Below are 26120 nucleotides of genomic sequence, written 5' to 3' on the forward strand. Positions count from 1 at the left end.
TGGTGAGTCAGGGAAGGGCTTGCATTGGACTTGATGACTGAGTGAGAAAGGCAGAAGGGTCACAGATTGAATTTGAAATGCATTGCCCTCTCAAACACTGGCGTAACATTGTCCACGTCTTTAAGGAGGGCGTGGCGTGGCGTGGCGTGGCACAGCTTCCGCACAGAGACCTTCTTTCTTTGCCTACGTCTGATTTTGACTCAATGTGCCGCACTTTATACACAACGGCGGTGGTGGCGGCGGCTGGTTCTGAAAGCGCTCGACAAACAAAGGTCGGTGCCGTCTGCTGGTGGCCATCTTGCGAGTTCCCCCATCCCGAGTGGTGCCGGCTCTCCAAAAGTTAGAAATACGGTCGGGCAGAGCACTTTCTCACACACGCACACACACTGCCACAATGGCCTTTTTTGCCTGCCTGCGTGGCTGCCTGGCTGCCTGCCTGCGCCTGCCTGCCTGCCTGCCCACCCGCCATCCTGCCCGCCCGCCCGCCCGCTCAGGTCTTGTCCAACCAGTCAGCTTGCTTGGGGGCCTTGCACGTGTGCACGTCCAGCGTTTCCTTGCAAACCTTGCACTCCACGGCGCAGCACCACTGGAATTTGCACTCGCACTGGGTGAGCTGCTCCACTGTGCTGGTGTCGTAGCCCCGCCCGCAGCACATGACTTCGCATCCGTCGGGGCTGCGCGACGTCTTATTGCACGAGCGCCCGGCGGTGCCGATAGAACCTGGAGAGCAGACAAAAATGCCGCTCAATAGCATGTCTCGTTACGCCACAAAAAACGGATGGATGGATGCATGGATGGATGGGACGGATGGATGGGTGGGAAAAAAGAAATGGGAGTGCATTAACTCAATGTGCGCGTGCGAATGTCACCCACGGCAAGATTAGCGCCGCTGTTTGATGAGAGAAGCTCCGTGTTTGCCTTGCCAGCTATGACAACAAGCTCGGCAGTTATGCAGTGTTGGTAGAGTAGCTCGCGCTCGCGCTCGGCCTTTCCCAAGCCACTGCACCGTGTGTGTCTGTGTGATGGACGCTGAAATGGACAGTGGAGCGTGACAGACAGACAGACAGACAGGCAGGCAGGCAGGCTCTCACACTCCGAGGCCCAGTCTGCCCTCCGGCCAAGCTTAGTTCAGACAGACAGACGAGACGGGGCGAGAGAGACTGTGACCAACAAAGACAAGTGACTTTGTCGTGTGTTGTTGTTTTTTTAAAAACGAGTCGCTTGAGGCTGTTGCCAATCCCGCCGGCAACAGAGGTGAGAAAAGAGGGGCACCAACGGACAGAGCGAGTGAAGTGAGCCAGGTGTCGACACCTGAAGCCCGCTCAAGCGTTTCATCCAGGAATCGGCCACGCCTTAGGCTAGCAGGAGATGAGCTTCCGCGGACGCATTGGCAACAAAGATGCTTGATTACCTGTGGATTTGTCCGGCAGGCAGTAATCGGGGGAGTTCTCAAAGTAGACCAGGTCGTTCTCGGTGGCCTTGCGAAAGGCTCGGTCGGCCACGGCGAAGCCCGTCCCGTCTTGGTTGGTGGTCACCTCGACGGCCCCGTCGTATTTCCTTTTCAGGTAGTCGCCGGTCTTCCTGAAGTCCGACGTGGCCATCCAGCACGTCCGCAGCGCGCACGAGCCGCTCACGCCGTGACATTTGCACTCCAGCTTCATGAAGCGCTTGACTGCCTGCAAAAGGCCCGCTCGCGCCGTCAATTGGTGCAAAGGGGTGACCGGCCGGCCGGCCTAACCCAACCCAACCCAACCCAACCCAACCACCCACCGATCGTCCGCAGCGGTTGTTGTGCAGGTTCATGAGCGCCCGTGCGTCGCGGAGCGTCTTCTCTTTGGCGTCGATGAAGGCTTTGGCGAACCTGATCCCGTAGCGGATGTGGTCGCTACAGCCGCCCCAGTTGAATTCCCCTCGCTCGTCCTTGTCTCCACCTCGCTTTTGTGGGTCGCAGCTGCACCTGCCCAGCTCCCCTTGGCTGCAGGCCCGTGTCAGCGCGTAGACCACCCCGGCGGAGGAGATGGCGTAGACCAACGCCGCTTCTCGGCTGCCTGCCATAGACAGAACCGGGGGGAAAGTTTGGCAACCTAGGCCCGGCCGGACAAAGCGGGAGCTAACCCTAACCCGGATAGCAAAGACAAATGTGATGCAACGAGTCACAGCCTTGCTCTGACATTGAGTCCGATGTTTACAAAGCATGTACTTTTTGCATTTTTGAGAAGCGAAAGGCAGGAGCAAGAGCCAAGAAGAGTCTGTTGACGCCGCCTGGGCCGAGCGAGGGAGGGAGGGAGGTAGGTAGGGGCCCGGTTGGGAGGGGCCCGGTTGGGCGGCTGTTTTGTGTGGGAGGCCGGAGGAGGGCATTGCTGCTCATCATTCAAAGCAACGCTGCTCGGCTCTGACAATCGCTATGGTTCTGTAAATATTTACAGCTTTATCTATGAAGGGAGCAACGCTGACAAAGCTGCAAAAGGCTAGGGCAACGATGGCGCCCGCGGCAAAACGCCAGGGCAACAATCCACACCAAAGCGTTTGCCTTCAGCTACTTTCCAAACGGTACCTCAGCTCGGGACTTACTTCTGAGCAAGACGCGGCCGAAGACGGTGGGATCGTGTTCCAGTGTGCTGCAGTTCCAGCGATGACGTCTGAACTGGTGCTGGCACTCTCCGATCCACTCCTCGGTGCCCTGGCCGATGGCCCGCATGACATCCGGGTGGCGCTGGCACAGTTGCCGCTGCTTGTTGACCAAGGCCGGGATATTGTCGCAGATCACGCGTGCACCCAGCGCGCCGATGTACCTGCGCACGCATGGGTGGTGGCAAAATCAAATGGGGTCAAGTCAAAAGGCAAACGACCGCTACGAGCGTGGAGCGCCATCAAAGAGGCAGGCAGGCAGGCGGGCGGGCAGGCAGGCAGGCGGGCAGGCGGGCAGGCAGGCAGGCAGCCGCCTCAAAGTGCCCGTCAAAGGCCGCGCGAGCCGCAACTCATCTTTCATTTCTCCTGAGAGTGGAGAGGACTGGACTGGACTGGACTTGGGTGGCTTGTAAATTATGCGGTGTGGGCTGCAAGACACGCCGGCCGGGGTGGGTGGGTGAGCGGGAAGGAGGCGGCCTTCCGTTTCACTTTTTGCACGCAGCCCTGAAAGCAGGCTTCACCTGCCACCGCAAAAGCGCCCGCCGGGAGGCTGCCATTTTGCATCTTTGGCCATTCATTTGACAGATGTTTGGCATCAAGTCCAATATGGGCCAGGCGTCAATTTTTCTTCAAAGGCTGGCGCTTGCCTCGCTCAACTTTTGCCTTTGCTGCGTACGTGCGTGCGTCTTTGTACGTTGCGGCGCCGTAGAACAAGATTGTCGCGCTATGCTCTGATACATTCGGACCCACGAATCCTGAAGTCACACCACATATACAACAAGGCCTATTTTGGATCAGATACTTTTGTTGCGTTGCAAATGTCAACAACAACACTACAATGAATAGCATGGCCTGTATTTCAAGTGCATAGTTGAATTATTTGTTAATTTTTTTTATTTTTTTTTTGTAGAACAAGAAAAAGCCACCATTATCAGAACAGAGTTTTTTTTTTTCATGAGGTCATTTTTCCTGTTGCCTGCTGGCCCATCTGCTTGACGTTTTTGTTACAATATCAATGAGGAATACCATTTGTCTTTTTCCCTTGTTATTCAGAAAGACTGAAAAATGGCTTCGGCTCTTATACCCTGTGGATATGAATGAGCTCGACTCGAATTGGCAACAAATCGAAATGACCGGCTGCTTGTGCTGTCGTGGCAAAGTGATGATTGCTTCACAAACCTCAATTGCAAACTTCCCAAGTGAACCAGAACCTTCCCCATAAACTCATTTTTTTAAAGGTAATCTATTGTAAAATAAAATAAAAAAGGAAGGGGGGGGTGACTGTTATTTCTGAAAACTTGTGCATGCTTTAGGATTTGAGCGCTGAGAGGGGTTCTTATTTCTGAGCCACCAATTAAGGCACATTGCAAAGCCCTAAAAAAACGATATGTACCACGCGCGATGGCACTTTTTGACTCACCACCATGACGAATCCACTCGTGGGGTGAGCAACAGCAGCAGCAGCAAAACGCACGCCCAGCTGCCAGCAGCGCTTGTGGAATTTGGCCGTGACTTGAACGAGACTGCCCGGGACCCGCTGCTCCGGGTCTGGGCCAGCCGCCGCGTCGCGCTCAGAATGGTGTCCAAAGCCAGCATGCTTGCCTCAGATGAGATGAGATGAGATGAGCTGAGATGAGACGGTTTGGGAGAAGAGTCAGGTGGCGTCATCCAGCGGACGCGTGCATGCCGCCATGTGCGTATGCACGCGACTCGCGTGCGTGCGTCTCTTGCGCCTTGACCTGAGCGAGCGGCGAGCGCACCAGCAAGTGTGCGGCGCCCGCTGCATGCGCTAACGCCCGCCTATCCTTGTTCGTTCAGGCACCTTCCAGAGGCCACCATGGGCGTCAGCATCGGCAGCTTCATCAATGCGCTCCCAATGGCAGCTGGAATAGAAAAAGAAAAAAAAAGCCAGTGGACCGCTTCTGTGATAATGCTGGGACCTTTATCGGTGTGGCCGACACACTGACAGAGGTCAGGGGGAAGGAGCCAGAGAGCCAGAGAGCCAGAGAGCGAGGGGGAGGGCACCCCGCTGACGCCCACTGGAGGCCAGGGGCTTTGACTGTGGGAGGGACGGAGGGAGGGACGCAACAGGGAAGACGGCGTGTGTGCGTGCATGGCTTTGGCCCAGTAAAACAACCTGATTCAAGGCAATACCTTTGATTTAGGTAGACAAGCGGATGCGTGTCTTGTGGTCATCATGCTCATTGTGGAACACAACAATTTGATTTTCCAGGACTCCGGTCCACGAGCGAGACTGCTGTGCTGCCTTTGCAACCTCAGCTGGGTTAGTGAGCTGTGCCCTTCCCGCACTGGTCCAAAAAGCAAGAGCTCGCCACGCAAGCTTGGCTCTCTGCTCGCTCGCCACGCAAGCTTGGCTCTCTGCTCGCTCGCTCGCCTGGCTCTCTGCTCGCTCACCTGGCTCTCTGCTCGCTCACCTGGCTCTCCGTTGCAGCAGTTTCACAAAGTCCTTTTTTTGCTTGAAATTCCTTTCTGCTTTTTTGCCGGTGCCCTAAGAACAATCCACACAAACGGAGGCGTATCGTCCATCGGATCAGCGCCGTCTTCCTAAATACGAACCACGTGCGTACAAGGCAGACGGCTGGGTTGACTTCTGACCCAAAGAGGAGCCACACGCGCACTTGATTATAATCAAGTGCATAAAGCGTCTTCGCTCAGGTGGTCCCGGGATGCATTCTAGTCACTCGGATCACAGCTAAAAATGGCGGAGGATGGGCCACCGGCCTCGTAGCCCTAATGTCCGCAACGTCCTGTCCTCCTTCAAGCAACATCTGTCTCTGGGCTCACGGTGAGCTCGCTGGCTGCTTTAAACAGGCTCCAAACATCCAGCCAAGCTTTTTTTTCCCTCGCTCGCTGGCATCGTCACAGAATTTCAGTCCGACTGCTGATTTGTGGGCGTGAAATCGTAAAGCACACGCAATCCTGGCACCGAGCGAGCGAGCGGGCGCAAAGGCTCCGACTGCAACCCGTAGACGGGCATGGGCGCAATGTGGCAACGTAACGCCACGCCTAAAAAGACAACGTTGTCTGTCCTCTGGGGACAGAGGAGCCAGCCTCATTACACGCCGAGTGCGTGCCAACACCAGCAACCGTTTCTTGTTGAGTAACGCTAGATCTGGCCTGCCAGGCCAGAAGCCTGAGGAATGATTGGCCGCCTCAGAGGAGGTGTCGGAGCCGAATGAAGGATGGATGCACGGAGCGCTCGTAAAGATGCCAGGTACGACGAGCCTTTTCGGACAGCGACCCGGTTTGTCCGGCCACCGCAAAACGAAATGGAAAGCGGCGGCGGCGGCGGCGGGCAGCTTTAATTCAAGAGCCTCGGTAACCAATGGCCTTTACCGTACGGGAATGACGAGCTCGCCGTTGTCCAAAGAACAGAAGCGCTGGCTAAAGTTGCTTTCATGCGAAGGCCCGCACCAAGATCCCAAGCTGCACTGGGTGGAGGCAAAAGTTGAATCATTGGGTCACTTGCATTGGATACAAATATCCTCTGACCTGCTGTGTTTGACAACAAACTTGAGCTTAGAGACTCTTTTTGTTCACTTGGAAGCGGACAACAAGTACACAACGGTGGGTTAGTTATCTTAGTCAGAGAGCGAAGCGCTGACTGTGTGCTTCAGTTCTTGGACTTTCATTGCTAATTGCAGCACCAGCTGCCTGCCATCATTTGCGACCCAAATGATCTGAGCCGAATCACGTCTCGTGTCACGGCTGTCACTGCCGCCGGAGCCTTCTACTGTAAAGGCCGCTTGCTTTTCCAGCTGGATGTATTCACGCTGCGCCCCTTCTCTTGCTGCCAGAGAATGAAGTTGCCGGCAGTCGCCGCCCGAACAAGTGCGAGTCTTGGGCACGACGGCCTTTTCGTTGAATTTCAGGCCCGTTGCCTCAGTGGGGGCAGGCAGCGGCGGCTTTGCGCACTTTTGCGTCCACGCAGATCGGCAGATAGTGTCAGCAGAGATCTTATTAGAGAAATGGGTGGGTGGAGATTTGGACAGTAAGCTCCCCAGAGGGAGCTGCAACTGGCTCCTGTTAGCCACAGGCGTATCCAAATCAAAGGCCCGCATGCGCTGGGAGGTGGGGCAATCTCACCTGGTGGCCACCCGCTCTGGCTTCCCAACCCGCCCGACAAAAAGGGGCTCGCTCGGACAGAGTTGGATTCAGCCAAGACCCAAATGTGACATGCATTTTCAAATCATCGGAGCGAGCGTGTGCTGCGGAGTTGCCCTCAAACTAGCCAAAATGGCGCTCACACACAAATTCTGGCCGTAATGACGCTCAAACGCAACGATGGTGTCAAAGGAGCAAAATCAGGCAGTTTTGCACGCTCAGAGGAGGCGCCGCCGCAACTTTCTGCTCCAAATGCGGGTGAGGTCAAAGCTGGCCAACAGGGCATGTCTGAAAGAAGCCTCGTGAAGATCCCTCCCGCTAGGCTTCAATTTCCTGCCATCTTCTGTCTCCACTTCAGTTCGGGCGCTTCAATGGCTTCCCGTCGTCGCCGAGCTTTTCTGGCAAATGGACCAGCTGGCTAAGTGAGGACACAAGTGTTCCTTGCAGCATGGTTGACACCCCGCTTGAACCGGGTTCGCCCCGTGGAGTGGAACGAGACCAGCGGAGACTGGCATGTCCTTGGCAGGAGAACCTCCCTACCGATCACCCACTGTCAAGAGTGAATTGTTGCCCACGATTTGGTCAAGAGTGATTTGTTGCGTCTGGCTGGCTGGCTGGCTATCAATCAGCCAAGACACGGACGGAGCCATGATGTTATGATTGGGAGTGGACTTTGTGATACGTTGCAAACAAGGTCTAGAATTTGAAAGGAAGTTGGTTTTATCAGAAGATGATGTTCCTCACAAAGATGAAAAAAGGCGCTCCTGTCCTGTGGCAGTGACTCGTGGTCCGAGAAGTCAACACTTTCTTCCAGGTATACCGTAAAGTAATAGTTTGAATCAATACAAAGTACGTACTATATAGTGCGCCTCTGCGGCCTGACTCCGCTCTGTAGTCTGTAATCTCTTTCTTCTGAAGCCGTAATACAAGGCAGTGTGAAAAGAAATGCGTGAAGCAGCAAGGGCGTGAACCGTGATAGAGCGAGGGATGACTGCATTTCTGTCTCCAAAATAATTGAAGTGTGTGGTCAGATCACAGAGTGACACTGTTTCAAATAACAAACCTAAAGCATTCAGTGGTGAAAGTATTTGTATAGGACTACTCGATTATATTTGTTTTGTATGAAGTCTTCACTTATAGTCTGTAAGCCATCCGGAGGGTGGCGGTAATGTGCTATAGTCGGCCGTTAAATGACAACGAAGAAGAAGGAGGAGGAGGAGGAGCCCGGTAAGCGGAAGTACGTCCAATTCGTGCGACACCGAGCGGAAGTGGACGCGGCCCGCCCGGTGTTGTGTCACATTGAAAACGCTCTTCAGACTCATCGCTCGTTTGAGGTAAAGTCAATTCTTCGGTGCTCAGCTGCTACAGGAGAAGCGGTCCGGTCGCCTAGGCTCGAAAAGAGAAGAGCACTTTCTCTCTCGCCAGCGTCCTTTGTTAGCGCGTTAGCATTAGCTTGCACGTCAAGTTGAGGTGAGCTCCATCCGTATACCCAAGGCAAGACGTCGCCGCATCAAAACAGACTTCGACGCGTCCATTTTGTTTAGTTTGTGACGCCGAGAGAATGAGCGTTGAGTTGAGTTTTATTCACGCAACATCCAAGACATGCAACAAACAGTAATTACGGATGCGTGAAAGGTCACCCCAAGCAAGCTATTTAAAGCTTTTAAAAGGGGGCCTGGTTTCCCATGCGTGCACGTAACGATGAGCATTCCACAGGACATTGGCATGGCAAGCCACTCCTGATGACTTGACAGGCAGGCTGTTGATGCTCTCCGAACGATGTTGACGTCCAAACTGCTCCCTCGTCTTCGTTTGCTGCACAGGACCATTTGTAAGTATGAAGAGAGGGCAGGGCGTGCGTTTGCTGCGCTGCACCCGCCGCATGTGTGCATATTCATGCGGCATTTATTTGCTCATATCGCCTACGGCGGCACTCACGATGAGACGGGCTGTCTGCGCGCTTGCCCTCATGCTCTAAGATGCCGGCCGTGTGGGGAGTATCTTCAACACGTCGCCCGAGAGACGACTTTGTATGAAAGTCCTTGCTTCTTTGCGCGTTGAATGGATTTCAAATGTTTAGCGACCATCTTGTGACTTGTGTATTCTGATGCGTCCTTTGCCACGGAGACGTCGCAAGTGGCAGTGCGCAGCCGGCGCTTCTGGCGTCCGCCCGCCCCCTCGGCAGCAGGGCGGCGCGTTACACCGCAGCGGCCGACGACCGCCGTCCGCCTCGATGGCTCCGAGCGGAGCCGGAACCGGACGAGATGCTGGTACCCCGCAAGCTGTGCGTGAGTCCTCTGGAAACGTGGCTCTCGCTGCGCTACTCTCTTCCTCCCCTGCCGCAGCGGGAGCTGCCAGTTCTTGAGGAGGACGTCGATGCGCCCCTCGCTTGCAAAAACGTCCTGGAGATCCGGCGCCGCAAAATGAACCGGCACAAGTACAAGAAGCTGTTGAAACGGACCAAATTCCTCAGGAGGAGAGTGCGGGAGAGCAGGGGCAGAAAGAAGCAGGTACGTTCTGCCGGTCCAGATCGGTTCGGTTGACGGCAAAAAGCTTTGGGGTGGGGGGGGGGAGGGGGAATGAAAATTCACTCGAATCCAACCGTGTTATGTGAAAGAATTTTTTGTGGAGAAATTTCACCAAGATTGTTTTGTTTGTGCAGAACCGTTTTGAGAAGGACCTGAAACGGATTTGGATGCGCGCTGGGCTGAAGAAGGCGCCGGAGGGATGGAACACGCCCAAGCTCTTCATTAGACAACACGGAAACCGAAAAAACTGAGACCCTTTTGACCTGACGCGAGATAAACAACTTGCTCTCCGTGGTCCCTGTCGTGCAGTCAGTCTGCTCTTGTTCCGTTTTTTTGTGAGCACCGGGCGCAGTTCATCTTCGATGCTGTAGGTGGCACTGTCGCCAAGCGAAGAATGCCCACCGCAATGACTACAACTCCCTCCCTCTTTCTGCGGTCTAGACATTCTTGCTTGGAGAATTAAAGTGGTGAAGTGAAGCACATGTGAACGTGTGATTGTTCAAGGGTGGGGGTGGGGGGTAATCCACCGGAATCGCTACCAGCTCAGTGGCCTAGTGGTAGAGTGTCCGCCGCCATGAGACTGGAAGGTTGTGGGTTCAAACCCCGGCTGGCCGGGTCATACCAAAGACTACAAAAAATGGGACCCATTGCCTCCCTGCTTGGCACTCAGCATTAAGGGTTGGAATCGGGGGGTTAGATCACCAACTGATTCCCGAGCGCGGCGGCATCGCTGCCACTCACTGCTCCCCTCTCCCCCAGGGGATGGATTAAAATCACACGGGGATGGGTTCAATGCAGAGGACAAATTTCACCACACCCAGACGTGTGTGTGTGACAATGATCATTGGGACTTTAACTTTAACCAGCCTGATTTGGAGCAAAAAGAGAAAACAAGCATCCCCCGCTCGTGAGTTTTGCCCAGTGTTGGGTTTCAGGGGGCGGGGCGTCAGTCGGCAGCCCATCCACTCCAGACGTGTGCAGGGCAGGCCAGCCATCCATCCGTCCAGTCAGACGACCAAAACAAGTACCGTACGGTCCACCCCAGTCGCTCCGTGGTGACCTACTTGATTTGCTAACTTTTGTCCCATCCGAGCCAGACATGCACGTCGTTTTTGTGACTCTGCTGCCAGGTAAGTTTGTTGTTCTTTCAAAAGAATGGTCTCACATTCCGTTGGTCCACCGACTGTGTTTTGCTCTGGAAAGATGCTCAATCTTTGTTGGGAAACGCACTTGCCTTTGCGAAGAGCCACCGCGCCTAAAAAAAGTTTCCGCCTCGCCAAAACTATGCAGAATGTTACTTTTGACGAAATAAATGAACTGGGTCAGCGGTAGTCCAATCCGTAAGGTTCTTCAGACTGGTCGTGAAAGGCACGTTGCCAAGAAACATGAGTCGCCTCGGCCTGGGGGATTTTTTTCCCTGCTATGGTTTTGGCCCAATGTGTTTCTTGTTAACTTTGGTGTGAGCAGATGGAGGAGTCAGCGTTTTTCAGCAGCCTCCCTCCCTCCCTCCCTCCCTCATTCACTAACGAGCCTTTCTCAGCGGGAGGATTTCATGACCGGCTCTTAATTGAGCATTTCAAAGAGACCCGACCGGCTTCGAGGCAAGCAAACAAAGAAAGACACGGCAATAAATCGGCAACGTTCGTCCTCGTTGCAAAATGTTGACGTCAGCCAAGTGAGGTTGATTGGAGGTGGCAAATAGCAAAATGGCTGATGTCACGGAAAGTGCATTGGCGGCCTGGTTGTTTTTTGCTTTAGCCTTGGGCGCACACCTAAAGCCAGAGAAATGGTCTCCCTTTCCTCACCTTTTCTTTGTGCTTCGGGGTTGAGCTGCAAGCCTCACCTAAGCTTGCACCGATTTGAAACGGATGCAACAGCAAGACTAATTGTCCTCTTTTTGTCCCTTTCAGTTGTCGTCGTGCTCTTCCCGCCAGTAGGTGAAGTATTTTTGGGTTGTTTTTGCCGACACCTTCCGTTTGTAACCAGCGTCGCCGCGTTTGGCTAAGGCGTGTGCCTGTGTGTGTGTGTGTGTTTGTTTCCCCACACCAGCGTGGGCTCAGGGGAGCGGCAACGGCAGGCCGCTCCAAGCCGAGAACATCACGCTGGCCGTCGGCAGCCGGGCCGTCCTGCCTTGCCGCAGCCCTCGCGCGCTGTGGACCCAGGACAGACTGAGGGACCGCCAGAGGGTGGTGCACTGGGACGTGATCCGCAACACGCCCAAATACCGGGTGGAGCGCCTCCTGGATATGTCCCCCGGCGCCCGCCCGAGGCTCTACGACAGCGCCAACAAGGGCCGCCTTTCCATTCCGGCCTCGGCGTTCAAAGACGGCAACTTCTCCCTCGTCATCACCAGTAAGACCGGCCGGGCCGGGCCGAGCTGGCTTGGTGTATGAGCTAATATACGTACGGGCATCCGATTGCCCTCGACTCTTGTCGTTGCCGTGATGGGAAAGTGGTTTTGAGGCCAAGTCAGTTACAGAACCAGCGTGTTTTCACTCGGGCGGGCGCATCTCTCTGCCCCCTTCTTCCGCCAGATGTGGCGCAGAGTGACCGAGGAGCGTACACGTGTAATCTGCACCATCACTACTGCCAGAATCAACAGTCTGTTCGCATTCAGCTTAACGTGACCAAGTCAGGTGAGTGTTGCGAGGGAGGCTACACCCTTAACAACTTAAGTTATTAAGTCCAAACAAATAACCCAAAGCAAGCAAGTGGGTCCAATCGATCACGTTCCAGCCAGCGGGCGCAGCTTGACCAGGGCGCGTCTTGCCGCGCGACAGCTCTCAAGCAGAAGCGTTACTGGGACGGAGAGAAGACGGTGCTGGTGGCCTTGCTGGGCAGCTCGCTGGCGCTGCCGTGCGTCAACCGCCACCCCCTGTGGAGGGACGGGCTCCAGGAGGACCAGCAGCAGGTGGTCCACTGGGACTTCCAGCCCCCGGGCGTGCGTCCCGACAGAGCCGAGCGCCTGGTGGACCTCTACGCTTCGGGAGAGCGGCGGGATTACGGGCCGCTGGCGGCCCGCAACAAGCTGAGCGTGGCCGACGACGCCTTTCGCCTGGGCGACTTCTCGCTGTCCATTTCCGACTTGCGGCCGCTCGATCGAGGCCTCTACTCCTGCCACCTGCACCACCACTACTGCGGCCTGCACGAGAGACGCGTCTTTCGACTCACCGTGGTACCTTGGCTGGCCGCAGAGCCCACCGCGGCTTCGGAGGCCTCCCCCAACGACCGACCGGAACCAAGTAAGCCCGTCGCAACTCAAAGAGACTGACGAGCGGCTTTTGTTTTGAGAATCGGGTCTGGAAACACTGGGAGGCGATGCGACGGATACTTGGCTCCGCTTTTGTGAAGGGTGTAGCCGGGCGGGCCATGGCGCCAATTCTGATTTTCGCGACGGACGGGGCGAGCCGCACCGCACAAATGGGCCGACTCGGATTCTCTAAAGGGAATGAGAAGGGACGCTTTGAGTGGCAAAGATTGTGGCCTCTCCCACAGCGGAGCAGCCCTCCCTCGCTCAGATCCGCCAATCGTCACCATCGTGGGATTGATGCCGCTCGCAAAAGTTTGGCGGTGGGTGGCTGGGGGAGAGGAAGCTTTGACGGTGGCTTTTTCTTGTGAGGAAGGTTGACCACGCTTGTTGGTTGCTTCCAAAGCCCCGCTGCTCACTGGTGTTTATCAGAGCAGCTGTGTGTGTCCTGCCTGCGGGGGCGGGAGCATACCGGATGCGCTCAGAGTCCAGCATGCAGTTTCTCCAATGGCTTTGCCTTGGCTCCAATTCTTATTGAGATGATTGGCGCCCCGCCCCGCCCCGGCTGCACTTTGACGCCAACCTAGTAGTCAACGCGGACGAGTGCGCATTCCAAACGCATGAGAGCTCGCTCTCGGGACATAGTCCTTCTTGGACCGAACGTTCTATTGACCTCTTTTGCTACTGCCTTCCACCAACGTAGAAAACGGTGAATCCAAAAGCGACAGGCAGACAGAGCACATGAGAGAATTTGTCCCTTCTCGCACTTTTCCTCTCGGCTGTGGTCAGCCTGTCCTTTTTTTTTTTTTTTCCCCTCGAGGAGGGGAAAAAATGCGTCTGGAAGTCATTACTGGCGACATGACTCCCGTGCGCTTTACTTTTCCTCTCTCTGACTTTGAAAAAGGGGAAATGAGACAAGAAGAATCCTTGAAGGGGTTAAATCACCCTTTTGTTTCGTTTCCACGCGGCGGGCCCGCAATATTCTGGAAGGATCGGGACCAGCGTCGAGAGCAGGCATTGCGCCGGTCCACCCGTCAAGACTCGAGTCTTGACGGCTCATCGTATCTTGGCAGGAATCAAAGACGTTGACAGTCCTCACGTGGTCAACGTCATCCTCCCGGAGCATCGGAGCAGCCATGCGGTTCAACACGTGGGCTACTTCCTGGCGGCCTTCCTGCTTCTGGCCTTCGTCGGCGTCGCAATCCTGGCGCTGACTCGTCGGCGCAAAAAGAGAGGTGTCCTGTTCGGTTGGCGGCTAGCGTACAGCACCAAACACCCTTTTGATTCTTTCGACATTCCTTGCAGGCCTGGCATACCACCTGCGCGGATATGACGAGTAAGAGCCACGCAAAAGCAAATGTTGGTAAATGCGATGCCTTTGCGGGGGAGAACAACTCTTTTGTCTTTGCAGGAGAAGCGTCAGCTATGAAGGGGAACGCTCGCCGGACTGCGCGGAGCTGAAGAGCCGCGACCCGGAGCCGTCCGGTTCAGGTAGTAGATTGCATCCACTCTGCCAACGTGGAAAAGGAAACTCCTGACTTTGTGTGTGTGTGTGTTGATGCACGCACGCTGCACAGATTACAAAAACAACCTCCTGAAAGAGCGAGACATGAGCAAAGACTGCAACAAGGGTAAGCGGCCAGAGGAGGCCGAGCAGTTGGCTCGCCACACCAATGAACGTGCGTGTGCGTTCTGTCCTCATGCAGACTTTGATGGCAAGCTGTGGAAGTGAGGAGCTCGGGACACGCTGCTGCTGCTGCTGCTGGCAGGACCAGAGCAAACGCCGCCCGCCGCTCAAGGGGGACCAAATGACAACCGAGCAACACGGCACGTAGCTTTTACTTTTTTTTTTTTTCTCATTTGATCACGTTTATTCCTGAAAATGACAGTCACTTTTATTTGCCGTTTTGAGGTGCCATGCCCCCCCCCACCCCAATGTTTTCTACCTTTTCTGGCGTGGATTAGGTGTAATGTGCATGCATACGGACGGCGCTCAAAGGTCTTTTCATATGACAATAGTTGCTTTTGCACCCTTTGTTTTTTGTTGCGTCCATTCTGCTGTATTTTTATTTGCAAACCAATGTTCACTGTATACGGACAAAGTCGCCAAATGTTGTGGCACATTACTTGTTTTTATGTTTCTAAATTTGTTTCCAATGTGTAATAGTGCGATAGTAAAGCATAGACTTTTGGAATCAATTGATCCAAACAATGACAGTATTAATAAATAAATAGATAAGATACAAAGAAAACTCGGGGTGAAAAATCCATAACTGCAGGCACTGATATATGAACACGACTTGTACACAACATTTGAGGGTGGGGGGCCTTTTTTTTTCCCCTGTGAAAACTAAATCCCAGTCACCTCGTCGTATTTCCGCGACACCGGGGCTGGGCTGGGGGTATGTCTGGAGTGCAGTGCAGCTCCTCCGGCATTTGATGTCTGAAAAATATTCTGAACCTCACTCACATGTATTTGGTATGAAGATTTGAAATAGAAATGGACGAAAAGGCATGAACGAGAGCGTGGTGGTGTCGTCAAACGATTGACAAATGAAGGTCGTCCACACCCAATATGGCGGGCGGCGACGCGGGCGTCCCAAGGCGGCGCCCTAGCCCGCCCCGCATCCATCTCCGCGCTCTACCGCCCCCTAGCGTGCACGAGCAGTCCCCGAAAGCGCCACTCGGTGGCAGCAGCGCGTCGCCAGCGACGCGAGCAAACGTTCCTCCCAGCAGCGAATGGCAAGGATGTGGATGTGGATGTGGACGGTCCCTTCCTGTACTACAGCCCGCGGTGGAGCAGAAAGACGGCCAACATGTCCGAGTCCACGCGGGGCACGTCCCCGAAGCGGACGCTCGTTTACTAGCGCGTGCTGCTGCCTCTAAGCGGAGCAGAGGCGGCGGCAGCGGCGGCGGCAGCGGCGGCGGCAGCCCACAGTTGTTGCCCTTCTCTTGCGGTGGGTGGTGTGCCTCTGTCAATGCTCGCCCTCCTCTCGGTCTCATGGCGGAGACCAAAATCATTTATCACATCGACGAGGAGGAGACTCCCTATCTGGTCAAATTGGCGGTTTCTCCGGACAAAGTCACCTTAGCCGATTTCAAAAATGTGCTCAACAACCGACCGGTGCACAGCTACAAATTCTTCTTCAAATCGATGGACCAGGATTTCGGGTGAGTGTCGTTGTGCTTGTTGTTGTGCCGATTGTCTTATTGCCGGGAGCAGTCCGAGCGCGCGTGCGGGGGGGCGGGCGCGTGCACGCGCGGGTTCGCACGCTTCCTGGCACCTGCTCGTTATTCCCGGCCGGCCGACCGACCGACCAGTGCGCCGTGGACGAGCCAGGGAGACGAGTGTTCGGGCTCAGACCAGATCCGCACACTCACGTCCGTTGCGGCGTCATGTCTGCTTCCTGCTTTGTGTCGCGATTGGTTTTATCCGTCAATTTTCAATGTGTTCCAAGGCCCCTCTGTAAAATATCGATTCTCACTCACCGTCTTCGCCGACGCAAGAGCCGTATCAAACATTCCATCTTTCATTTGAACCGACTGGATTCTCTCTCGCCGTGATCATGTCTGCATTGGCTGGCTGGCTGACTGGCTGGCTGGCTGGCACTTGGCGCGGCGGCGACTAATATTAGACCGCCCGTATTGTCATTGGACTGGACCGGACCGGACTGGACTGGACTAGCAGCCCGTAGCGGTTTGCATTTGAGTCTTTGTCTCCAAAAGCATTGACGTTTGTTTTGTCGGACACAGAATCTTCCTCGGGCGTGAGTGCGTGGGCTGCCATTGACTGGCGACCAGTCCGCCCGGGGTGTACTGCCGCCCAAAGGGGTCGCTTCCAACTCATCCGTGACCCCAAACGGGAATGACAGGAGAGAACATGCCTTCTTTTTGCTCGTCTCTCCCTCCCGAATGGTCCGCCAAGCCCCGATCGGAAATGTATTTTGCAAAAAGTAAAAAGCATGCTCTCTCAAACGTTGGCAACTATGAGAAATGGGTTGCAGGCAAAAAGGACTTTTTTCAAAACCCCTTTAGTGTAGTTTGCCCGCCTTGGGTGCACGCGGAGGCTACGCAAATGTGCCATGTCCACTTTTCCTTTCCATCTGACAATAGCACCAGGAAAGCCATCTGAAAGCCAGGGCCCGCTCTATGTAATGTTTGGATTGACACCGAGCGGCCTGGTTCTGATGGCCGAGCGGCCAGGTTCCCGTGGTTGAGCGGCCCACTTCCCATGGCCGGGCGGCCTGGTTCTGATGGCCGAGCGGCCCACTTCCCATGGCTGAGCGGCCCACTTCCCATGGCTGGGCGGCCCGGTTCTGATGGCCGAGCGGCCAGGTTCCCGTGGTTGAGCGGCCCACTTCCCATGGCCGGGCGGCCCGGTTCTGATGGCCGAGCGGCTAGGTTCCCGTGGTTGAGCGGCCCACTTCCCATGGCCGGGCGGCCTGGTTCTGATGTCCGAGCGGCCCGGTTCCGATCACGCGAACGGCCCTGTTCTGATGGGCCTCCGCTTTACTGACTGACTGCGGCCTCCAGCGCTTTTTGGGCAAGTGCTATCCAGAGGCTCTCTCTCTCTCTTTCTCTCTCTCTCTCTCTCTCTCTCTCTCTCTCTCTCTCTCTCTCTCTCTCTCTCTCTCGGCGCTTGAACGGAGGCCGCTCCGAGCGCATTCGGGCCTCTGAGAACGCTGGGACGGTCCGGCGACAGAAAGGAGAGGGCGGCAGGCTGGCGAGCCAAGGAAGGAGGAGAAGCGCAAATGGGTTGCGCTTGCTTGCAGACGCTGTTTGAAATGGAAATGAGCATCCGGTGGACCCCCTGCCGCGCTGCAGCCATTTTCTCCCGGCGCCATTTTTCTCCGCGCTTTGAGGAAGGCTTCCTCAGAATGGAATGGAGGTTTCGCTGAACTGGCTGCGCTGATTTGCGCCCGATTCGTACCGGACGCTATCCACGTTTCACCGTCCGAAGCCCGTCGTGCCTCACTGATCCGTTACAAGCGCTACTCATCACAGATTCATGACGCGTCTCCGCTCCGACAGCAAATTTGGACCATACCGGAAATCCCCACGCGGACCTGTCAATCATTGACACCGTTCCGGTAAGAGGAAGCGACTTGCCGCAGCACGTCATCCATCAGCTTTGCCGTTGAACTTTGTCCCGGCGGGTCAACGGTTAACCAAGCACAAGGACAAAAGCTTTTTTTGCGGGGCCGTCCGTCCAAGGTGCCAGCGCACATCATCGGACGGCTCCAGGTTCTTTTTGTATGGAACAAAATGGAGTGCTCCGCCTTTCAATGACGTCATGGTGGTTCCAGCTGCGCCCTGACCTTGTGCTTCTTTGCCCCTCCCTCCGTAGGGTCGTCAAAGAGGAGATTTCCGACGACAACGCCAAGCTGCCTTGCTTCAACGGCAGGGTGGTGTCCTGGGTAAGTCTGACCATATGCAAACGCGGGCAGCGCCATGCAAGTGAGGACGCCGCCACGCAAATGCCGCTCAGCGCCACGACAAGTGCGTTTAGGTTGGGCTGCTTCATTAGAGCCACCTTGGCAACCGATATTTCTCCCTCCCTCCCTCCCTTGCTTGCTTGTCATGAGCGGCGTCATCTTCACTTGTCAAAACAATGAGCATGTTGATGCGTTTAAAGATGCTCACGCTTCATCACATGCACACACACACACACACACACACACACACACACACACGACTCCTGTCAGACAGCAAAAGTGTCAAATTGCTGCTTTGCGTCCGTTCGCTAGTTGGTGCTAGCGGAGAGCGCTCACTCTGATGGAGGATCCCAGTGCACAGAGAGCAACCCGGAGCTGCTGCTGCTGCCGCCTCCTCTGGAAAGAACCGGCGGCATCGGTGACTCCCGGCCCCCTTCCTTCCAGTGAGTAGGCCCGTCCGTCCGTCCGTCCGTCCGTCCGTCCGTCCGTCCGTCACCCACCGCTTGTCATCGTCGGTGTCCCTTTTGAGTGCCGGTGGGAGGGAGGGAGGCAGGCAGGCAGGCAAAGGTGCTTGGCGCCGATGCGTGAACTTGCCGCGTACGTGCCAGGGGTCAACTGTGCTCCAGGGCCGCTTTTGGATCCCTGCTCGCTCGCTAGCGCGGCTCCTCTTTGTACAAATGCAGTTCTTTATCTACAGCCAGTCATTGAGTAGCATTCGATACTCCGAGCACTCATCCATGTGTGCTGGCTGCCGCATGGAAAAGGAAAGAAAAGAGAAACGAAAAAAATGCTGTGACCTGATCAAGTACTCCTCTTCCCAAAATAGACCTTTTTGGGGGGGGGGGGGCTTTTTTGAGAACTCTTTTTTTTTTTGATTGCTCTCTGCTGGCCTGTCCAAACATCATCTTGTCCTGGAGTTCGGACGACTGCCTCCATGCGGTGGGTGCAATGTGACAGTGCAACGAGCTTCACACGATGATTCCCCCCCCCCCCCCCCCCCCCACACAGCCTTTTTCCTTTTCCTCTTCAGCAGAGTCAGCGGAGCAAATGATGAAATGAACCCATCCTCGCCGTAGCCTGCCTTTCGCGCTCTCCCTGAATATGATGAGCGCTTCATTTGCCTTTTGTGCCTTATTCACGGCATTCCCGCCATGAGGGCGCAGAGGAGCTTGTGCAGGTTGCTAATCCCGATGAGCGCACATGAAAAGCAGTCATCTCCGTTTCCCAGGAGGGAGGGAGGGAGGGAGGTAGAGAGGGAGAGGGAGGAGGCAGACATTTGCAGCAAGCAAAGGGGCTGGCGGATTTGAAAAAAGGGCTTTTTGCATTTGTCCACAGCTGCAGTTTAGCCTTGAATCATGTCGCTCCAGATCTGGAAGCTGCCGTAGCCTCACGGCCGGCGGCCAGATGCGGCTCGTAGTCCTGAGCCCCGCTCGACGTTGCGACGTGACGTGCGCCTCGCCGGCGGCGGCCATCTTGGGCTCACGGCCGCCCGTCCACCTTGGGCTCACGGCCGCCCCTCCTTGCCGAGCGTTAACTCGCGTTAGGCGTGCGCTATGCGTGCTTGCGGAAGAAACACGTTTGCCAAAGTGGACGCGCGGCTTCGGCAAAGCCCCTCGACCCGTAAGCCCCCCCATCTCACTTCACTTTGAAAAGGCGTGACCTTTCGGCCATTTGAAACGCGTACCTCATATTACGTGCAGAACCACAAATGTTGCCATTCTGCTGCCAACCGGACTTCTTCCCGATCGCAGTGCCAACGCGGTGAGCAGTCGCGACGGCCCGGATCCCGAGACGGGCACCGAGTCCCTCCTCAGTCACCGGCGTGAGCGGGAAAGGGAGCGCGCGCGGAGGAGAGCTCGGGAAAGCCAGCGTAAGTATAGGACAAAACGGACCGACGCGGAGCCGGCCGGCCGGGCCAGCGTTCGCTATTGGGGGAGGCGCGGCGCGGTCCGTCGGCCGGGCGCTCTCAACGCCCGCCCGTCTCCCGCTCGTTCCCAGTACCTCGCATCAACGGCCACACCAAATGTGAGCGCGCGGCCAGGGACTCGGCGGCGGCGGCGGCGGCGGCGGCTTACGACAGCCCCTCGGTGGAGAGCAGCGAGCTGGAGTCCAGCTCCTTCGTCGACAGCGAGGATGACCGAGACGCCAGCAGGTAAGGGCCTTTTCTCACTCCCTTGGCCCGCGCGCCGTTTCCCATGTTTGTTTTTCCTCTCAGGCTCAGCAGCTCCACAGAGCACAGTAGCTCCTCGCAGCTGATGCGCAGGCACAAGCTCCGCCGGCGCAGGCACAAAGTGGCCAAAATGGAGCGGGTGAGTGGCCAAATTGGCCGGGCGACGCCGGCCGGCCGGCCGGCTCCGGTCGTGGGCCACGCACGGCCGTCACGCTGGCTCCCTCTGCCCTCGCAGTCTTCGTCGTTCAGCAGCATCACCGACTCCACCATGAGCCTCAACATTATCACCGTCACGCTCAACATGGGTGAGTGAGGCAGGCAGGCAGAACTTCACGCGGGCTCAAAGGTGACGTGCTGGACGCAACAGCCTTGATGGCTGGCCACGCCCATTTGCCACCCGCGGTCGACTTGCAGCTACTTCCTGGCATCCATCCGCAAACTCTCGGCGCAGAAGCGTGCGAGCTGTGATGCGTCCATTTTCTTGACTCTATTGGCTTCCTTGAATTCAAAGAGCACCTTTTGCCCTCACTGAAGCTCGTTCTTTGTTCCGGCCACCAGAAAAGTACAACTTTCTGGGCATCAGCATCGTGGGTCAGAGTAACGACCGAGGCGACGGCGGCATCTACATCGGCTCCATCATGAAGGGAGGAGCCGTGGCCGCCGACGGCAGGATCGAACCCGGCGACATGCTCCTGCAGGTACCGTGCGTATGAAAAGAGAGCATCTGCTTTCGTTTCATGCTTTCGCAATGGTGGCTCCTTCCATGTTGCCCCGCATGGATCGTTGTTGCTCTTTTTTACGAGCGTTCAATTGTAAAGCAATCCAACCGCGCGCGCACTTTTCTTCGCGGCCACTAGAGGGCTGTTTTGAGTCAAGAATGAGAAGAAGGCTGCTGTTTAAAAAAATAAATAGGCACATACATATATACGTCGATATTTATGTCTAAAAAAGACGGCTCTCGTATTATGCGATGCATTTTTTGGGCTTCGTGTCAAACCTACTATGTAATCGGTATGGGAAGAATGCCGATCCGGTTATCGTAGCGGTGCGGGGGAGGGAGTCCGGTGAGTTGATGTAGTTCCGCCAGTCGTCAGTTAGCGAGCTCTGCCGTCTCTTTCTCCAGGTGAATGACGTCAACTTTGAGAATATGAGCAACGACGACGCCGTGCGGATTCTGAGAGAGATTGTTTCCAAAACCGGGTAAGAACTCCCGCTTCCAAATCTGCTCAAATATCCCCCTTTGGTATCGGTCGGCTCCTGTCCGAATTCGGAGTTGTTGAGCTTGCGTCTGAATCGTGGACGTTAGCGAAGAAGAACCGCGCCGACTGACGATGAACTATTCCTGACTGAGCCCGTGTCTCGTTTTCAGTCCAATCAGTCTAACTGTTGCCAAATGTTGGGACCCCTCCCCTCGAAGCTACTTCACCATCCCTCGAGGTAAGACCGTGTGAGAATCATCTCAAAAGACGGCGTGGAAAGCAAAGCCCTGTTATTGTCTCTGAGCAGCTGAGCCGGTGAGACCCATTGACCCCGCCGCCTGGATTTCGCACACCACCGCCCTGACGGGACCGTACCCCCACTACGGTAACGAGTTAACGGGCCACCGTCGCATCATCGCGGAGCGCACCTTTGGATCGTTTTGTCCTTGTTGTCTTTGCCATTTTTGCAGAGTTTGACGACTTGCCTCTATCGACGAGTAAAACCGACATGGCCACCGTCGTCAAGATGATGCAGTTGGCAGACTCTGGCCTGGAGATCCGGGACAGAATGTGGCTAAAGATCACCATTGCCAATGCTGTCATTGGTGAGCAAAAGAAAACTTTCTTCTGTGAACAAACCAGGCCATTTAGTCCTAGCTAGCTAGCTAGCTACTTGATATTTGTGGCATACGTTTAGTCTGAGGGAGCTAGCTACTTGGTATTGGCGACATACATTTAGTCGTAGCTAGCTAGCTAGCTCCTTGGTATTGGTGGCATACATTTAGTCGTAGCTAGCTAGCTCCTTGGTATTGGTGGCATACATTTAGTCATAGCTAGCTAGCTACTTGGCGGCATAAATTCAGTCGTACCTTGCTACTCACTTGTTATTAGCGGCCTACGCGGAGTCGGAGCTGGCTAGCTACTTGGTATCAGCAACATACACAGAGCGGCGACGGCGGCGGCGGCAGCAGCAGCAGCAGCTTCACCGTTAGTCTGCGACTTTTGTCACCGCGCCAGGCGCTGACGTGGTGGACTGGCTCTACTCCCGAGTGGAAGGCTTCAAAGACCGGCGGGATGCCAGGAAGTACGCCAGCAGTCTGCTCAAACACGGCTACCTGAGACATACCGTCAACAAGATCACCTTCTCGGAACAGTGCTACTACACCTTTGGGGACCTCTGCCAAAGTAAAGTGTCGATGCGTGGCTGGCTGGCGAGGTGGCTTGAGCTCACTGGCCTGACGGGCCGCTTGTTTCTTCACTAAGACATGGCCTCGCTCAATTTGAACGAGGGCTCCGGCAGCGGCGGCTCCGAGCAGGACGCTTCGCAAGCGCCCCCCCCCGCCGGCAACCCAGCCTGGCCCATGGGGGGGCAGCCCTTCCCCTGCCCGCCCTTCCCCTCCGCGCCGCCCTGCTTCCCGCCCGGGTACTCGGACCCGTGCCACAGCTTCCACAGCGGTAGCGCGGGCAGCCAGCACAGCGAGGGTGAGTACTCGCGGCGGCGACGTGACAAACATTTTTCCAAATCTCAAACGGCGTCATATCGCCAAACCGCCGTTTCCAACCGGGAGCCCCAGCAAATAGTGGGCCTATTTTTCTTTATTGCTTAACTTGTGCTGTCAACGAAACGCCGACCTGCCTGCCACATTTCGGGAGAAGTGGCCGCTCTTGAATGTCTGTCACAAAGTGCAAAGGGCAGCAGTTTGGCTCATCCTTCAATATGCCAATATGGCATCTGACAGTCAAGATAAGAAACAAACACTGACTTTGCTATCATAGTTGAATTTTTTTTTTTTTTTTAAACTTGCCGTTAATCATTCACTCCTTCCACGGCATCGCGTCCCACTCTCTAGCGCTACCTTGTGGCATCTTTGAAGCATTACAGATGGAGAAAAAAAAAAAAAAGAACGCAAATAAGTGACTCTGGCAAGGCAATGGTGACGAGGCGGGGGTCCGCTTGACTTTCGAACCATGCCCGTTTGCGTAATCGAGACCTCGCACGCTCTCGCTGTCTGTCTGTCTGTCTGTCTGCCGTGTGCGTCGAGGCCGTGTGCAGCTCTCCCTCCCTCCCTTCCTCCCTCCCTTCCTCCATCCATCCCTCCTTCCCTCCCTCCCTCTTGGCGATGGTGGGTGAAATGCACCATGGACGTACGTATGTACGCACACCTGCGCCGCTGTTGAAATTTGCCAAAAGAAATCTGCTGTAAGAGAGCCAATGGACTAGCGGCCCACAGGTCGCCCACTTTGTTGAACGGGCCAGCCCATCTGGAATCCATCTTCCCGTTTCTTTGGCACCATATATCACGTGTGTGGCTGTTCTGGGCTTAGCTTAGCCTAGTTTAGCTGCCGAGGAAGATGTGTGTAATTGTGTTGTTCCCTCTGTTTCTGCTGGGCAACCGTAGACTGAAGGAGGAGGTAGTCCCAGGACACCGGGGGAACCGGTAAGCCTGCAACAGCCCCCCCCCAACCACAGTCCAATCCCTCCCTCCCTCCCTCTCTCTCTCCGCCGCTTTCTCCCTCCCTCCCTTCCTCCCTCCATCCAGCCTTGCTGTCCTCACTCTGTATGCCTGCCCGTACAGGTCTGTAAAGTGAAACTACCCATCTTGCAGACACACCAAAGAGCGCAGAGTTGAAGTGTGTGCCTAATTTGCAATATCGAAAAGAATCCGTCTCAGGCAATGAAACCGTTCCTTTGTCCGGCATCACACGTCGCCAAAATGGAGCAAGCAGCCTCGCGCCTCACTTGGATCTGGATCCATTTGAATGATGGCGTAGCGGCCGGCAACTATGCTCATGGCTAGGTCAGATGTTCTATGACGTCGCAGCAAATATGCTCATGACAGTATGTTCTAGGTTTCCCAAATGCGTTTTCAGAAAGGTCTTATTGCACGACTACAAATGGCCCGTCCGTCCCTCCGTCTGTCCACGTCCATCCCTCCGTCCGTCCCTCCGTCCATCTGCCAGCCTTGTAAAGCGCATTCAAGCGCTCTTGGCAAAAGCTGCGTTGCCATCCGTCGTCATGGTATTGTGTTCAGGCGGTCCCACTTTGCATCGCCTTGCCGCTGACGTAGGACCCACTGCGTCTTGTGCACAGGTAGCCGGAGCAGTGGCTCCAACCCCGGCGCAGGCAAGGAGAAGGCTCACAAGTGCGGCGCGTCGGAGGCGGGAGGGAGGCGCGGCAGCCAGATGAGCCGTCACAGCCGGGCCCGGTCCAGCGGCAGCCGCTCGCACGGGAGCCGCGCCGCCGCTGCCGCCGCCCCCTCGCCCTTCCCCTGTGCCCGCAGCGAGCCCGGCCAGGCATCCTCCCGCGGCCCCCTGGGCTTGCCGCCGCCCTACTGCCTGGCCCCCAAGGTGGCGCCTCCCGGCAGAGAGCTCTCCAGCTTTCCCCCCGAGCTGACCGCCAGCCGCCAGTCCTTGCAGCACGCCATGGGCAATCCCTGCGAGTTTTTCGTCGACATCATGTGACGGCAAAGGAGACCCGCCAAATGTACGTGTTTGTGAAGTGCTGTTCAACGTGGTGATTGTGCGGAGCGGACCGGAGCGGAACGGTCCTCCGTTCCGTCCGTCTCCTGTGAGCGCTTGAATCGAGGCCTGGATCTCAATCCCCAGAGCGTCGACATGGGCGGGCGGCGTCTGTCTGTCCCAGACTGTGGCGTCAGCGCCTTTTGGGGTCCTGTTGCCATCTCCCCATCAAGTCTGCGACGGGGCGGCCCGAAGAAGATATTGTCTGCATTTGTGCCCAGGGGTCTCCTCTCGCTGAATTTTCAAAGAAACGGTCGACACACTGGAGGATGTTTTGGAGCTTATTTATTTGGTCGCTGCCGCCACCAATGGCCGTCTGTCTGTCAATCGTTTGGCCTCAAATCTTTGGTCGTCAGCGTCAGACACGCGTGCGTGCGTGCGTGCGTGCGTGCGTGCGTGCGTGCGTTGGTGCGTGCGGTTGGCTTTGCTTGCAAGTGAGCATCCAACAGCGTCGCCGCCAACGTGACGACGACGGAGGACAGAGGACGACGCCACTAACCGACCCACTGAGCAAGTCATCGTGGAAATGATGTGTTTTTTGACGTCGCGGGGCGATGTCCCTCCCGTCTGCAGTTTGAAATTGCTTGATTTCCTTTTTTCAATGTCGAGAGCAAAAAAAAATGAGAGCAAAAAAAAATGAGCGCGTTCTGAACAACCGGGCCACCTTGTGACACATTTTGTAATCTGCCAGGTTGTCTGTTGACTTTGAATAATGGACGAGCCTCTTTCTTTCTTTCTTTCTTTCTTTCTTTCTTTCTTTCTTTCTTTCTTTCTTTCTTTCTTTTTTTCTTTTTTTCTTTCTTTCTTTTTTTCTTTTTTTCTTTCTTTCTGTCTTTCTGTCTTTCTTTCTTTCTGTCTGTCTTTCTTTCTTTCAAAGAAGGCCAGCTTGCTCGCTTCCTTCCTTTGCGTTTCATTGAAGCGCACGAGGCACTTGCCATCCTTTGAGTCCAAGTGAAAGGCCGAGCCGAGCCGAGCCGAATCCTATTTTGATGAGCACTTTGGCGAGTTGTCTCTCCCTCCCTTCCTGCCAGCGGTCTGCAACACTGTTTCCAATCAACCTTTCTCTCGAACTGGCTTTCTGTACAATCCAAATGTTAATTGTACATAGATATGTATGATATATGATTAAAAAAAAAATCTCTATGTTGCCACTGTGGGCTAAAGTTTCTGTGAGTGCTCTATAACTATATTTGTACTTTTACTTTGTGCGCAGCGTGAGAAGACTAACTGTTGAGTTCTTCTGTAGCAGCAGACCGCCCGCCCGCCTAC

General features: G+C 55.5%; 4 protein-coding genes and 1 long non-coding RNA gene across 9 annotated transcripts; 3 read left to right on the top strand and 2 right to left on the bottom strand.

Moving 5' to 3' along the window:
• Positions 1–490: 490 nt before the first annotated feature.
• Positions 491–2797, bottom strand: LOC133144688 (protein Wnt-2b-A-like). The gene is made up of 4 exons (XM_061267575.1): positions 2572–2797; positions 1771–2048; positions 1412–1676; positions 491–720 (listed from the first exon to the last, which is right to left on the bottom strand). Exons 1-4 carry the CDS (start codon positions 2696–2698, stop codon positions 491–493), a joined length of 900 nt encoding a protein of 299 aa, XP_061123559.1. The 5' UTR covers positions 2699–2797.
• A 5143-nt stretch (positions 2798–7940) lies between these two features.
• Positions 7941–9758, top strand: aurkaip1 (aurora kinase A interacting protein 1). Of its 3 annotated transcripts, none has more exons than XM_061267368.1 (4): positions 7941–8087; positions 8470–8584; positions 8881–9263; positions 9416–9758. In XM_061267368.1, exons 2-4 carry the CDS (start codon positions 8533–8535, stop codon positions 9530–9532), a joined length of 552 nt encoding a protein of 183 aa, XP_061123352.1. In that variant the 5' UTR covers positions 7941–8087; positions 8470–8532; the 3' UTR covers positions 9533–9758. The 3 variants fall into 3 exon arrangements, with proteins under 3 accessions (XP_061123352.1, XP_061123370.1, XP_061123361.1); XM_061267386.1 differs by having other exon boundaries at positions 8084–8223; XM_061267377.1 differs by lacking the exon at positions 7941–8087 and adding an exon at positions 8174–8325.
• Positions 9759–10130: 372 nt separating this feature from the next.
• On the top strand, positions 10131–14780 carry LOC133144275 (matrix remodeling-associated protein 8-like). Of its 3 annotated transcripts, none has more exons than XM_061266847.1 (10): positions 10136–10411; positions 11192–11218; positions 11331–11633; positions 11816–11917; positions 12062–12523; positions 13602–13763; positions 13834–13864; positions 13940–14019; positions 14106–14159; positions 14235–14780. In XM_061266847.1, the coding sequence occupies exons 1-10, from the start codon at positions 10381–10383 to the stop codon at positions 14258–14260; spliced, it is 1278 nt and encodes a 425-aa protein (XP_061122831.1). In that variant the 5' UTR covers positions 10136–10380; the 3' UTR covers positions 14261–14780. The 3 variants fall into 3 exon arrangements, with proteins under 3 accessions (XP_061122834.1, XP_061122831.1, XP_061122840.1); XM_061266856.1 differs by having other exon boundaries at positions 10137–10411; positions 11192–11214; XM_061266850.1 differs by lacking the exon at positions 11192–11218 and having other exon boundaries at positions 10131–10411.
• LOC133144700 (uncharacterized) lies at positions 14371–16344 on the bottom strand. Its single transcript, XR_009710753.1, has 2 exons — positions 16018–16344; positions 14371–14971 (listed from the first exon to the last, which is right to left on the bottom strand). It is a non-coding gene; the product is annotated as an uncharacterized LOC133144700 (long non-coding RNA).
• LOC133144114 (segment polarity protein dishevelled homolog DVL-1-like) lies at positions 15216–26002 on the top strand. Its single transcript, XM_061266545.1, has 15 exons — positions 15216–15699; positions 17876–17945; positions 18276–18406; positions 19715–19833; positions 19962–20115; positions 20179–20272; positions 20369–20438; positions 20692–20831; positions 21257–21333; positions 21503–21570; positions 21640–21717; positions 21803–21937; positions 22350–22517; positions 22596–22814; positions 24424–26002. The coding sequence occupies exons 1-15, from the start codon at positions 15530–15532 to the stop codon at positions 24792–24794; spliced, it is 2064 nt and encodes a 687-aa protein (XP_061122529.1). The 5' UTR covers positions 15216–15529; the 3' UTR covers positions 24795–26002.
• The last annotated feature ends 118 nt before the right edge of the window (positions 26003–26120 follow it).

The sequence above is a fragment of the Syngnathus typhle genome, linkage group LG2 (genome assembly GCF_033458585.1).
Source record: "Syngnathus typhle isolate RoL2023-S1 ecotype Sweden linkage group LG2, RoL_Styp_1.0, whole genome shotgun sequence".
NCBI classification, from domain to species: domain Eukaryota; kingdom Metazoa; phylum Chordata; class Actinopteri; order Syngnathiformes; family Syngnathidae; genus Syngnathus; species Syngnathus typhle.